General features: G+C 46.7%; 1 protein-coding gene across 2 annotated transcripts in view; it reads right to left on the bottom strand.

The window, feature by feature from the left end:
* Window positions 1-15,461, bottom strand: part of LOC138581140 (rho GTPase-activating protein 39-like) — a 650,156-nt gene that overhangs the window by 14,022 nt on the left and 620,673 nt on the right. For both annotated transcript variants that reach the window (XM_069652244.1, XM_069652245.1), the window contains one exon: window positions 3,972-4,141. In XM_069652244.1, the coding sequence (XP_069508345.1) occupies window positions 3,972-4,141 (170 nt within the window). The remainder of the gene's footprint in view (window positions 1-3,971; window positions 4,142-15,461) is intronic.

The following is a 15,461-nucleotide window of genomic DNA, read 5'->3' as shown; positions in this document are numbered from 1 at the left end:
GTAAGGGGTGCTGGGTGAAGGCCCAGAACCAGTCCTCACCCTGAAGACAATGGGCGCAGAGAGGGCACCAATTCCCATCCCACTTTGTGCCAGCATTTGTGTGCAGACCATTAATATCTCCAGTCTTGACTCTAGAAAGAGAATCCTGCCAGGGTCTTTCTGTTATATTCAGTGCTCTTGCAGCAAAATTAGAAGACTAGACCACAACTCTAACAAAAGAGAAACCACCCTGATCGACGGGCCGGGACAGAAATCGGTCGCGGAGAAGAGAAGCCGCAGAGGGGAGACGAAGAGGCAGTGCAGCCAACTAAGAAACCGGAGACGTCAGCGCTATGACGCAGAGAAGCCGAGTTTATATGCAGCTGCACAGGCGGTCTCACGGTGCTGCTGAATAGAACCGATGAGCCTGTACCTCAACCAAAACAAAACAGACCACCAGGAAACAAAAGGGAAGTAGGACTCCACCTCCCCAGAGGGATTTCCCAAACATCCAATCAAACCGGGCACCGAACGAATATAGCCATTAACGTCCCGAGCTACAATCAACCATACACTGCAATCTTGCGTGGAGAAAGTGGGCAGGGCTTAACACCCTTCTCGTAGCTTTTCATTGCACATACAAACCCATGGTGGGGGACAAAAGGCCAAATTAGCCAAGGAAAGCTATCGAATCCTCAAAGAGGGAGGGGGATTTAACCAGTGGACAGGAAACCTTAAGTGAGGATTTTTCGGGTGCGATCAGAGGTGGAGGACGACCAAGGGACCCGCAGGAGGAATGAGGGAGCAGCGGATTGTGGAGGATATTCATGGAGCAGGTGGGGCATTGGTTTAGGAGTGAAAGTGGTTCTGCAGTCTGAGTGTGCGTGTTTGGGTGCCGACTGATTAGTAGGATGAAAGAGTGATAGTGAAGAGGATGATGTTCGTGGATGAAAGGCTGTGTGTTTGATTAATTGGAGGGAGGAGTGTTAGTGGTTAGGTGGGAGGAGTAGTGTGGATAAGGGGAGTAGTAGGAGTGGAGTATAGGTGGGATGAGTAGTAGTATGGATGAGGTTAGTAGTAGAGGGAGTAGTAGTAGTCGGGAGGAGTGAGTAGTATTGGTGGGGAGGCAGGAGTGGTTGCAGTAGGGCCAAGGAGGGAGCAGTAAATACAAAGAGTGGAGGCGAGAACTAGACTCTGAGACTTTGGAGGGCCAAGAGAATGGAGAGAGTAAAAGTGGGAGGAGGAAGGACTGAGTGTATATGGAGAAAGGAAGTGATTGGAGTGAGCATGACAGAAAGACCTCAACCACAACAGTAACTGCAAGACACTATGCCAATTCTCATTAGATCACTGGAAAGAGTAGCGACAGCTAGGAAGTCCCTTCCAACCAGATTAGAGGGACAGACCTAGGCCCCAAAAATGAAAATACAAACACTTGACTGGTCTCTGCGACTTAGAGTGATTATTGTGCCATCTGGGAGACGTGATGTCAGACGTGAGATACCTAGACCCAGATACAGAAGTCGGCCTATGCCAAGGCATCAGAAACTGAAAATCCCTTGGTAACTGCCAACACCGAACTTTGAGACAGTGAGGTCTGGCAGACAGCGGTAGAGTTAAACTCCCTAGCTTGGATTCCGTACCGGAGAAAGCAGCAAAGCATGCAAAGAAAACAGTGGCAAATAACCAACCAGGTCTGAACATCCTGTCGGAGAGGGGGAGGGGGGTTGGGGGGGGGGGAGAATCCTGGCGGAGAGGTCCAGCAGGAAAGCTCAGGGTTCGCTGTAAGAGGCCTTATGCTATGCTGTGCTGTGCTCCTCTAGGCTGGGCAGGGTATTTTTGGAGTTTGTTTGACCTATTCTGGGCCTGATGGTGCTGAAAGAGCAGATACAAATAATGACATGATGAAAAGCAAGGACAAGCGTTTCTAGGAAAGTTGGCTTGTGCCTTCACACTGCGCTTGTGGTACACTTCACAGTCTTTCCCAAATACTATAGAAGTTTGACTGCATTTATTTCTGGGCATTCTTGGGGCACTCTTCTTTCTAAATGCTCCATCGTTCTGCTGCAGGGGTTTTAGGAAAACACGCAGAGCTAACCCTGCATTGTCGATTGTGTTTTGGAGGAAGACAAATGCACAGGATGTTGATGTCATGCTCTGGATACATATAAGCAAATGGCAAGTCACTTGTCAATTACTGAAGAGTGACAGGACACCTTCCTGAATGCTGTCCTGGAATTATTCTTCTGATGCTTATGCAGTCCTACAATGCATACCATACAGTCTCAGATGGATTCTTGGAACCTTGTGTGTTTTGAGAAGGACATGAAGGGGGGGAAAAGATCTGAATATTGGGCCAACCTGTAGGAGAGCAAGGGGCACTGCTTGAAGTCACATTGCGGAACCATCACAGACACTTCTTTGAAGATGGTACTTACATTTTCATATTTATTTACAAGTTTCAGATCAACCACTCTATGGTAGGATTATCCACAGCATGTGGATCTGTAACCGACTGTCGATGCAGCAAAGGGTTGCTGTTCCGAGTTGGATTTTCGGTATTTCTACTAATGATCTTTCACCGGAGATGTACCTGCACATTGACGAATGACCCCCCCAAGAACATGCAACCAAAAACTTGCCATAGAGATAGCGATTTTCACACTAGTACCAATAGTCTTTGCAAATCATGGTCCTGTGCCTGGTAGAGACTCCCTATTATCCAGGTTTACTTTCTGGAGTCCCCGGTAAGCTTTAAGGCGGACCCCCACCATGCTCTTAGATAGAGGAGAGAACTTGTTGAAATTCCAAAGCAGGATGAACAGAAAGCCACCAGATACAGATTTCCCAGTCATGCCGTGCAAACTGCATCATTGGGTGCAAGTATAGTCACTGAGAGCTGGCCACAGCAGATCTAGAAAACAGCTGTAAAAGACATGCACATATTCATTACTATAAGGTGCGTACAAGTCACTGAACTGCCTGGGAGCACTGTAAAACCACATAATTACACATAGGACACCCCGAGATCTCCATCCGCCTGTCAAGGCCCAGAACCAGGTCTTTAGATATATAACTTAACAGGTTACTGTTCAGGCATATTGCAAAAGAGGGAGCATTCCAAAGAAGACAAAGACCAATTCAGTGAGGGTGACCGGTAAATCCAGGGAACCACTAGTCGAAAAACAACTCCACACCCCCAACAGTTAGTCCGGGCCATGGACCGCCTTATGGGACAAACACGTAAGTTTGAATAAAATTCCAGCCCATAAGGGAAGCCAATGAAGTTGGTCAACTAAAAGAGTAATGTTATCAAATCTGCCTGTGAAAGAAGACGGCATATTGTATGCGTTACTACATGCACTAAAAATAAAGAAATACACTGGAGAAACTGAAGAAAGAAAAACAGCGACAATTTTTAAATTGAAACCGGGGTAAAACAAGGACGTTTCCAGACTTCAACGATTGGCAGAAATACAGGGCCAATACTAGTGACATTTGTTAAAGGGAAGTTATTCCACATGTGTAGAAACGTCTGTATATAGGCCACTTGGAAGAACCGTTTCTAATTTGGATTTCTTAATAAAGGTTGTGATGAGATCAGGGACATTAAAAATGGCAACAGCACATCCGGGAGGTGATTAGGTCAGTGAACACATAGTCCCTTATCTCAGTATACCTGGACGTATGCTGACAGGGAGACATGCTAAGAGAATGCATGAAGAGTTCAGATGCATCTACATAACACACCTGTGGCTATTCGTTGAACCGGGACAATTCACATTTTCTGTCGTTTCTAAAGTTGCTCTTCGAAATACAGCCCCCTTTACTTGAAGGAAGTGAGCACACACCGTACCTTCTTTTTTTCAACAATTATTCACCAAACCTACTCCCATTTAAACCTTAGTAAAAAAAAAATCTCCACCTGTTCAAATGAAAAATGAAGTCTTCACAAAATACATTACAGCTGCTCTTTCAAACATGGGACTGACCTGCAGGAAGTGAATGAGGTAACACAGCACCAGCCGGTTCAGCTCTGGCAGTAAATGGACGACAGACACGGCAGCATCTGGGTTCTCATAGTTGCTGATGCACTGCTTGTAGAACTGCTGTGGGATCAGCGGCTCCTCCAACTCCCGGTACCACAGCTTCAGAAGGGAGGCTACAAGAAAAGGAAAGAGGGTAAGAGCAGGCTCATCCCAAGAAGCCCGTGAGAAATCAGTCAACCTACTACTTTGTGCAAGAGCAGAGTTTAGCCAGTGGCGGTCCGGCCCATAGGGGACTCATGAAAACTCCAGAGTAGTTTGTGTTCAGGCTCATGTCACTTGCACTGTAGTGTTCCCTTTAAGATAGGGAAAATACACTAAAAGAAGGTTAAGAGTCACATAGCTTGTTAGGGGAGCTTTTCTAAAGAGAACTATTATTTTGGTTCTTCAAATTAAACATCCACAAATAATTGTAACTTGCTGTACAACTAGAGCTTGGATATTATGTGGTTAAATACCCTAATTGGCACTGCACTGCCTAATCAAAGTATAGGATTCTGGTCAACTCACTTATCTCACTGTGCCTAACCATTACAAATTGCCAGATCCTAAAAGTAATTTAGTACACTAGTACACTATTTAAAAAAGCCTCACCAGGGTGTTGCTCCACAAAGAAAAATAATAATGACATTTTCCTACTGCACATCACAAAGTAATGTGTGTCTTGGCTCACTGACCGAAGAAGCACTGCTCATTTTATATTGGTTTAATGTGAATGCACTGTGCAGAATATGGGCTATGCTCAGATTCCATTTGCATACTTAAAAGGCCATGCATGAAACATCCGGCATGTTTGTCACTAAGGTTTATTTGGTTTATATTCTTATGCTGGCCTTTAGCTCATTTCAAGTGATCCCAATTTTGGGAGACTAGGACACTCCAATACATGGAGGTAAAGGTTTTTGCCAAAGATTTCACAATATGGTCAAGTGGACGAGTCTGGATTGGATGCTAGGTCACCAGAGACGAACGTCTCCAACCTTGGCACTAGACCACGAGCAGGAGAGGCTCACTGGTCTCTGGGGGGAAAAGCATGTTTTTCAATCAGCGAGTACCTCTGAAAGGCCAGGGCAGTGCAGAACCTTGGAAAAGCAGGTAGGGCTACCACAGAGCCACAGTGCAGGTGGGACACCATGACTCTCCCCCTGCCCCCCCCTCTGCCCTCCCCGCCCATCCCATTGCCAGCAGATCCATCCCTCCGCATCGACTTGCTTGCTATTCATGCTGCTTTCATCTAGAATAAACACGTCATGCGACTAGCTGGCATTCAATGACACTACGTGGCACTTGTTGTAATATATAAAATAAATATGGCAATATGAATTAATATCTGGCATGTGACAAGGGAGTTTGCCATTTCATGACAATACATGAATTTATATATAGAAAAAAACTTTAGTTAAGACAGAGTTAAGCTCTTCCGACTCATTGCAACAAAACACAGGACATTTGGTGGGTGTGGTAAACGACTACAATCTTAACCCCAAGCCCTCGCCCAACACCCTGTAGATATCCCCCAGGATGTGATTTTTTTTTAGCTCTGTTTTTTAAATTATTATATTTTTGCAGGGTATTAATACATAAGAAAAGCTAAAAAAGAAAACAAAAACACAGCCAAATTCCCCCCCCCCCCCCCCCATCTCCTAGTTGATCCTCGCTGTGTTCTCACGTATGTCCTCATGGGCTGAGCAAAAGGGAGGAGGAGGGGAGATCGAATTCTAAGTTAAGACGGTCATCACTTCCTACACCCGCCGAATTTCCTGGGTGTTGTTGCGATGCAGGGAGACAGGTGAGGGTGTCAAGTTCACAGGGAAGCTTCAACACTCTGAAAATGGGGTGGTGCTAAATGCGCAGTAGGGGCTGGGCTGGAAGCCTTACTGCGTCTATTTTCAGCACTGCGTCATTGGCCAAGGACAGGCAGGGTGGCTTGAATGCTTTGGTAATCAGAGATGGGATGGGCTGGCATCATTAACAGCTTAACGGCAAAGGCCCACAGAGCGCCCAGTTTCTCGATCAAACGGCTAGCTATTCCAACAAAACAACCTTTTACTTTAAGTAAACCATTTTTCTTAAAGTGTGTTGAAGCTCTTTAGCCCAATGTTCAGGATGTGTTTTTATGGACATGACCCTTTTGAAATTGCATCAACATGCTACATGCCGGTTTTTACTGTGCTATTAAGTGTACAACTAAAAACCAGGGTCGACTACTTTTTTGATTGCCATGTACACTAAGATGTACAAGCCACCTTCTTTGCATATTCATTGACATCACTACAAGTGACATAATAGAAAATGACATCACAGGAGTAACATTAGTCTAATGCACTCGAATATTATACGATGCTCCATTACAAGTTTCCATGGGTGTGCCAAGAGACAAATGACTGGTGTGCAATATATGGATGTCCACTAGTAAAACAAATGTATATATAGAACGTTAACCATGATTAAAGGTCCCCGAAATGAATGATCTGAGGCCAGTCTGCAATGTAGGCACTTGAGCACATATCTTTTCAGCTCTAATTATTATAGAGATGTGTGTTCATATTTTGCTTCCACAGGCTAGAATAATAGTCTTCCTCATGGATAGGAATCGAAAAGTGAACATACTGCAAAATAAAACACCCTAATATATACCAATATGTTGAGCAAAGAAATATGATTGAATTTTGTAAGTTTCCCTTCCTAAACAGAAGACTAGAAATGGGCCAAAGGAAAGTAAAGCCAGCTTAAAACTGTTCCGGGCTCCCTAATTGTACTTTCAAAACCCACAACGAATGGAGATACCACTCAACCTATTAAGGCTGCAAGGCGGGTAAAATCGGATGTTTTTGGCAGGTGACAGCCCATTGAAATCTATGGATAGGTATAGGGCTTGCCATCAGTGTGGAAGGCAGGTGGTACCCTCCAAATGTGGGTGAGTTGAGAAGCAAGAAATAAAACGTTGCGCTTGGAGGCCATTGGATCAGTGATCACGATTTGTTAAGTGTTGAAGCCAGCCTGTGCCAATATTTGGTTAAAAAAAAAAAACTTCTACCAAGCAGACAAGGTACGGCCTCTGTTAATTAAGCAGTGGCTTGCCAAATACTGGCATGGTGTGGCAAAGCCATCACAAGTGTGTCGTCCTTACATGGGCCAATTCCAGCATGTTGGGCAAAAGCCATTACGTGCAAGGACTTCGAGGGGCAACTACTAGCATGTGGGGGTTAAGCCATCAAAAGTCTGCACTCAGGGCAAATTCTGGCATTTTGGGGCAAAGCCATCACAAGTCTGTTCATGACGTTACAGAACTGTCATTATTGGGCAAAGCCAATGCGAATGTCTTCTTCTATTGGCAGTACTGGGTCTTCTAGGGAAAATGCTGCCATATATTGTGGGCACCATCATCCGGAAAACATACTGGAAACATCTCCTGCGGACAGTTTCTAAACGGTCACCTATTGGATTTTTTCCTCTCACCCAACTCAACCAATTGTTGAATGAATGGATTTTTAACCACATCTTTCACCAGAAGGGACGTGAAAATGCACCATTTCAACATTTTCTAAAATGTCCCCGGGGCGAACAATCCCCACTCCATCACACGCACTCATTTACTGGGAAATATGTATGCCCCCCTCATTGCAAACAAATCACCAGTCGCCAATGGCCAATCTTAACATATTGCAGGACCCCTTTTTAAAATCCTGCGTCCACTACTGGGCTTGATAGCACAAGTGGGGGTGAGTGCAGCTCGGAAACATTTTAAAGCCCAGTGCCCGTTCTCATGACAGACCCCCCGGCTATCTTGCCCCTATGCGCCCTGGAAGCACATTCACTATTTGTTTGATTCAACAGCTGGGACTGACTCCGTGTTAGAGTGGAGCAAAGGGAGGCGTGGGGGTATCAACTCCCAAGACTGCTAAATGAAGAAGCATCAACGTGAGGAGCTCCCATAAATAGAGATATAAAGTGAGGTGCCGGGCGAGGGCTAATTATAGCTGGAATGTTTTCCATGGATCTCGGTCGCACCCTCAGCATGTGGCGCATCACAGGTGCTGCCAACGTTTCCATTCCAGGAAGTGAATCCTGGCTGCCAGCTCTCTTACAGGCCAGTCCCGAGCTGGCGAGAGGCCACTGCAGTCCGACGACTGGAGACGCTCACTGGAGGCCAGCAAGCACTCCACTGACAAGTGCTCAGCGCAAGCCACTCTCCGGCTGCTGGCAACTTAACTAATTGCATGGTACAATCAATGTCACAGGGCTAAAACAGACGCGGGAGTGTGTGGACTGAGATTAGTATATCATGAGTATTTTCTGCATGTTGCGACCCAGCACGTCATTAAGCTTATTGAAATGCTTAAATGCCCATCGGCATTGCTCTGGAACGAGTTGTGTAGACAAGGCAGAGACAATATAAATCAAACAATTAATGGAGGCCATGTGCAAGGCCAGCCTTAGGGCAGGGCGGGACGGGTTGACCGCCCCGGGGTGTCATTAACCCCCTGCCACGCCAGCTAGGTGGAGTCTTTCAAGGGCTCCCCCGAGCTGGCGTAGTGGGAGAAGACCCAACAGGCGCCTTGTTATTCAATGTGCCCGCGGCGGTGGGGCGCATTTCATAACAGGGTGCTGATGCTTTTGCATCAGCACCCTATTGAGATGATTACCCCGCTACTCTGACGCTGGAGCGAGGTGGGTTTCATTAGAATAGTGCGCTCATGCAGTAGCACGAGTGCCCTATTCCAGTGATTAACTCCCTGCTCAGGCGCCTGAGCACAGAGTCAAAAAAATAATGATTGGCGCCCCTGACCCCCTGGCACTGGCCAGGTGGAAAAAATAGGAACTAGTTTCCGGGATAAGTTGTGCACTGCACGGTTGGGGACACTGTGCTGCTTACTGAACTGCGGTCATATGTGTCCGGGAACGGTGCAGGGGACAAAGTGCTCTTTGGGCACTGTATGTCTGGGGACACTGGTTGTTGAGCTGTCGTGATGGGGGCATAAAGGAGTGGTGCAATGAGGGAGGCATTGTGGACTTTTCTGTTGGGATAGGTGCCGTGCAGGGGATGCTGTGGGCATGGTGGTCCTAACGTGCGGTCTGCACTGCACTGATGGGGGACCGTGAATTATAAAGAGGAATGTTGCCTTTTGGGTGCTGCAGTGCTTGGGCAGTGAAGTCACATTTTGCACTGAAGACTGTGCGCATAGTATCCATCCTTCCTCCACCCCCTTTTCACTTGCACTCTCTCCTCTTTACCCCGCACTTCCTGTCGCACCCTAGCACGCCACATTTTGTGGAGACTGGCACCCTCCCCACCCCCTCGCACTTCTTGTTCCTGCACCTGCACAATCCGAATGTCATAAGGCATAGTACGACCGTTATTGTTCTCTTTCTCCCTTGTCCCCCCCTTTTTTGTCTTGTGGCGCCTTGAAACACCATGTGTTGTATAGGCGACTTACAAATATCCAATAAATAAAAATGTGTGCACTGGGGAACTTCATATGATACGGTATGGCATTTAGAACGCGCCTATATATATAAGTGTTTCAAGGTGCGAAAAGACAAGGAGGGGGCACAAGGGGAGGACAAAACAACGATTTTACTAGGCCTTGTGTCATTCAGATCGTGCAAGTGTGGGGAAGAGGAATGGGAGAAATGCCAGGGGAGAGAGTGGAGGGGCGATGGGAGAAGCGCAGGTACATAATAAGTGCTGCCAGCAGGTGGTTCAGAAGTGCTGAGAAAGAGGGCTACAGGTACAGACCCTAAGCACTGGGGGAGCCCGGAGCAGTGCAAGTGCAACTGGACAAGCAGGAGCCTGGGCCTGAGTTCAGAGGGTAGCCAGGCGACCAGTGTGTGGAGCAGTCAAGGAACATCAGCAGGGGAGAGAAAGAGAAAGCTTAAGCGAAAAGGAAGGTCTTGAGTTGCTTCCGGAACCAGAGGTGGTTCTGCTCAAGTTTGAGGGAGGCCGCAGCCGAGGAGAGAGATCTACCCCCACTCTCTGCTTTGAGAAGCGTCTGATCCTCAGAGTTGGAGGTAGATGAGCGCATAGCTTGAGAAGGAAGATGTTACAGGTAGAGAGGTTCCAAGCCCCACAAAGCAGAACCAACCCATCAGAGAGCATAAGCACAGAGGCACATTGGGGGAACTTGCATAGGTAGAAGAGGAATAAAGTGACGCGGACGTCCTAGTTGATGCCTACTTTTACTTTTCATATAAACAACGTGTGAAACGCCGGACCAACCACTAGGTGAAATATGCAAAGCATGCAGGTCTAAACATATTCACATGCCCCAGAAATATACACAGAAGCACATACATCAATCGTTTTTAAAAAGAAATTGCAAGTTTCCACAATGTGCCTCTGTGCTTATGCCGACTGATTTTTTTTTCTGCCATTGGTCTGGTTGGAAGAGTCAACACAGAAAACATTTTACAGCAATGCCACACGTTGCACAAGATCAAACACTTTTTCCAAAGTGGCAGCACTGAGATGAAATCTAAAGATGTCACCAACTACAGGGAGATCAACAGAGAGGAATCTGACTTAATCTCACAATAAAGCCTGACATCATGCTTTGGTCAGGTCATATTAATCAGTGAATGACTGATATTCGAATAATTCCATATGATCCTCAATCCCCAAACACTGATTCCGCCCATGGGGAGAATCAAGGCATTGATGAAAAAGATTGAGCCCAGCACAGTGTTCCAACAACAGCGAAGGAGGGTTTGAAGAATGCCTTGTGCAGCATGCGGAGCAATTCAATGTCCTGTTGAACTATATAAAATGGGTCTGATCTAATGAAGCAAACATGCAAGACATTCTTAATATAGTTGCAGTGGGTGTGCCCCAGTGAGATTTAATGGCATTATGAAATAGGTGCATAAACAGGACATTACACCCAACTATTAATATTAATTACAGTGGAGTACATCATGGCATGCATGTAGTAATATCACACTTCAGCACTTACATAAGACACCAGCAAGATTCCAGAGCATTTAACAAACTGGTACCACATGTTATGCAGACAGAATAGACCTTCCCCATAGCTACTCGGGAAAGAAGAAGTTCTGAATGTATCTTGTAATAATTCTTTGGGTTGGATTCATGTTGTAGTAACACACAACTCTGTAGTACACAGACCCTGTTAAATGGCTCAAATGTGCCTCATACACCCTCCTCTTAAACGTCAATGATCTTTCAATTCAGTATGAATTCTTTTACCGAATTTCCCTGGCGGGACCTTCGTGCGTTCCTGGTGCACTTCCATCTCTTCCTATTTGGGGAGTTATTGTAGAACTCACACAGGAAGCGGCAGGGTGAAGAGAAAAAAAAAAGTGAAGGTGCTCTTCCCATTGCAAATAAAATAAAATTAAGTACATTTCTTCCCAGAACAGCAGAATGTTCGATTTGCTGATGAGCACTATTTACATTTGTCAAAACTTCAACCGTTAAGAAGGAAAGGCTATGTAACGACAAGGCTGATGGAATGGCCTGGCTGTTCCATGACAAAAACCACGGCCACTGTAAACTGCATTTACACGCAGCTCCCAGTGATCTTGCTGCCCCCTTTGAAGCACCTGTGTCAAGTACTAACAAAGTTACTCACCGTAGTGATTACCTTGCTCCTAGTCCATAGTCTCCTTTCCTCCATACTTGTGGGACATTCCGTCCTTCAAAACAGGACCGGATCACTTTTGTAAAAAAAGCATCAAAAAATGTTGTTTTTGTTCTTTTATTTTCACGTGGGGCACCGCACATGGCCATAACCCCCACCCCCTCCTCAACTCCACCCCGTGCATCACCCTTCGTCCTTTTCTATCGACAGGTCGGAGACCATTTAAGCAATAATACTTTTTAGAGGGGACGGCGGGCGGGCGTATGGAGGAAAGGAGACTATGGACTAGGAGTAAGGTAGTCACTACAGTGAGTAACTTTGTTATACTCCTCCGTCTCGCCCCCTTTCCTCCATACTTGTTGGAGATTCCCAAGCACACATCACAGGTAGTACGGGTGGATTGAAAACCCATTTACTGGAATATGTTCTTAAGAATGACCTGGCCAAATTGGGCATCAGCCCTGAATCTCAAGTCTAAGCAGTAATGCTTACAAAAAGCTGATGGGGAAGCCCATGTGGCCGCCTTGGCGGTGGACTCCCAAGGGACATACTTTTGGAAGGCAACAGCAGCCGCTTTGCCACGTACAATATGAGCATGGATGCCTTTCGGAGGTTGAAGGCCTTGAATGCTATATGCTTCTGAAATACATGAGGCAATCAATCGGGAGATAGTTCCTTTGGAAGTCGGTTTCCCTTTCGGGTCTCTGAATGTGAAAGAGTTGTGAGGAGCTTCTGAGTTCACTTGTTCTATCGAGGTAAAACTACAAGGCTCGCCTGATGTCCAAGTTGTGTAAAACTCTCTCTGCATCTGATGCAGGGTTAATGTTAAAGGATATTTGTACCACGCACTATCACCACCGAAGTGGTCCCCTGGCACTCTGGCGGCTCTGAAAGAGGGAGGGGGGGGGGTGTGTGTTAGTGGGAGTGAGCTGGAAAAGTGCAAGATAGCAGTGATGTGCTGTTGGCAGCCTCAGCCCGGTGGGTCCGTTGGCTGGGCCTGGGGTGTTTTACGGTCAGTAGTCGTCGTGTGCTGTTGTGCAGGTCTATGTGCGGTTTGTTTTGTTGTTGCAGTGTAGTGAAGTTTGTGCGGATTGCTGCGTTTTTGGCTTGTGGGAGTGTTTGGTCAGAGTTTGAGAGGTGTATGCAGAGGGGTGAAATTGTTAGTGGAATGGTTAATTGGCATCGCTGTCCTTGCAATTGTGTCTAGGTGCGACGCTTGCAACCATTCACTATTCCATCAGAGTGTGGTGCTTGTTAATTTTCAATATTCTGTCTACATGTGAGGCAGGCTAGTGATCACGATTCTATTGAGGTGTTGCACTAGTCATCATTCACAGTTTCATTTAAGTTTTCTAACATTCACATTTCTATCTAGAAGCGACGCCGGCTAAGGTTAGGTGTGGCACATGCTATCATTCGAGATCCTGTCTGGATGTAACGCAAGCTAAGGTTAATAATTCCATCTAAGTGTGGTACATGCTAATATTCATACCTCCATCCAAATGCGACACAGGCTAAAGTTAAGAATTCCATCTAGATGTGGTACATGTTAACATTCACATTTCTATCTAGATGCGACGCAAGCTAAGGTTAAGAATTTCATCTAAGTGTGGTACATGCCAACATACGCATTTCTGTCTAGATGCAACGCAGGCTAAAGAATTCCATCTAGATGTGGTACATGTTAACATTCACATTTTTATATAGATGCGACGCAAGCTAAGGTTAAGAATTTCATCTAAGTGTTGTACATGCTAACATTCACATTTCTATCCAGAAGCGGTGCAAGCTAAGGTTAAGTATTTCATCTAAGTGTGGTACATGCTAACATACACATTACTATCTTGATGCGACGCAGTCTAAAGTTAAGAACTCCATTTAAGTGTGGTACATGATAACATTAGTACACTGTAAAGGTGACGCAGGTTTATCTTGACTGTTCTCCATAGGTGTGGCCCTAGTTAACATTGGCTGGTATGTTAATGCGTAATGCAGTGCAGTATTTACAGTCCGGCCAAGAATGGATTTAGGCTGGTGGTCACAAGTCTCTAAGTATCCATGTTGTAATTCTATGGCGGTCTACGCTATGGAGAGGTAAGGTAGAGTGGCTAGGGCTTTCTGGAGTAGAGTAATTGCTCTACACCCCACCCATGCCACACTTACAGTTGTGTTGGTGTCTGTAGGCTGCTGGCTTCTTTGCTTCTCCTGCTGACACCTGCCGGCACATCTTGGAGCCACCAATGTAGGAGCCGCCCTTTGCCTTGGGTCCCTTAGCCGCAGGGGCTGCCAGGCAGAGGGCTGCCCTGGGAGGGTTAGTTATGTCCCAGATGGAGCACCAATCAGGTGCCAGAGGCCGGGGTGGGAGACAGGAGGAGCGGGATACACGGAAGGAAAGGCGGATGGGGGAGGCAGGAAACGGGGTGGTTTACGGGCCTGAGGGATGCAAGGAGTGGGCAAATTAAAATAATTGGAGGCCTGGAAGGATCTATGGGCCTCGGCACTCACCTGGAAGGAAAAATGCACAATGCGGTGAGCGCGAGCCCTGCGTGGCCAGGAGGCTCAGCTGTTTTTTCCGCACCAATCAGGTGCCGGAGGGGGGGATGGGAGGCGGGAGGAACGGGATACACAGAAGGAAAGGCGGATGGGGGAGGCAGGAAACGGGGGTGGTTTACGGGTCTGAGGGATGCAAGGAGTGGGCAAATTAAAATAATTGGAGGCCTGGAAGGGTCTATGGGCCTCGGCACTCACCTGGAAGGAAAAATGCACAATGCGGTGAGCGCGAGCCCTGCGTGGGTAACCTTGCCCAGGGTTAGGAAAAAAAAACAGGTAAGGAGAGCGATTGGTTCAAATGAAAATCGGTAACCGCCTTAGGCAGGAAGGAAGGAAGGATGAGTGTGAAGCATAACCTTATCCTTGTGGAAAGTAATGTTACACAGAAAGAGTTTAGAGCTCACTAACTCGCCTCGCCGATGTTACTGCGATCAGAAAGGCAACCTTCCGAGAAAGGTATTTAAGATCAGTGGTGGGCATGGGTTCAAATGGCTTATGGCATAACACGGTGAGGACCACATTCAAATTCCATTTGGGATAAGGGGTGCACACCGACAGGAAGAGATGAAGAAGACCCACAAAATGTCTTTTAATGACCGGATTAGTCAATGAAAAAGAACAGCTGTCCGTGGACAGGTAGGCCGCAATGGCCGATAAGTAAGCTCTGCAAGACAGAACATGAATGCCTGAATCTGCAAGGTCAGACACAAAAGATTGAACAGTGTCAACCGTAGCGGGCCAGGGATGAAGTTGTTTAGCTAAGCACCAGTGGCAAAATCGCATCTATTTGCTCCTATATTGAGCCCTCGCAGGTGGTTTTCTAGCTGCCTGGATAATGCGCATATTGTCGTCGGACAGATTAAACTGCGCTAAAGATCTGAATTCAGGCACCAGGCCTCCAAGCTGAACGATTGTGGGCAGGGGTGCCACAGCTGGCGATCACTCTGGTGAAGAAGGTTGGGAAATCAGCAGCAATCTGATCGGAGGAAGAATCGACAGATGCTGAAGTTCCGAAAACCAGAATCTGGCTGACCACAAGGAGCTATGAACAGGATAGTGCAGTTCGATGTGCTCCTGAGCTTGCAGAGTGACCGATGAATCAGAGGCAATGGAGGAAAAGCATAAGCCTTCATGTTGTGCCACGGGATCTCGAGGGCGTCTCCCAGGGAGGACACTCTGAGGCCGTCCCTGGATGCATAAAGAGGACGTTTCCTGTTGGTAGAAGTCACAAAGAGGGCCACTTCTGGAGTGCCCCACTTGCGAAAAATGTAGGAGAGGACATTGC

This window comes from Ambystoma mexicanum, chromosome 3p (assembly GCF_040938575.1).
Source record: "Ambystoma mexicanum isolate Mex_15411 chromosome 3p, UKY_AmexF1_1, whole genome shotgun sequence".
Classification (NCBI taxonomy): Eukaryota; Metazoa; Chordata; class Amphibia; order Caudata; family Ambystomatidae; genus Ambystoma; species Ambystoma mexicanum.
Note: the sequence above shows the minus strand (reverse complement) of the source record. Positions and strands in the feature narration are given on the sequence as shown.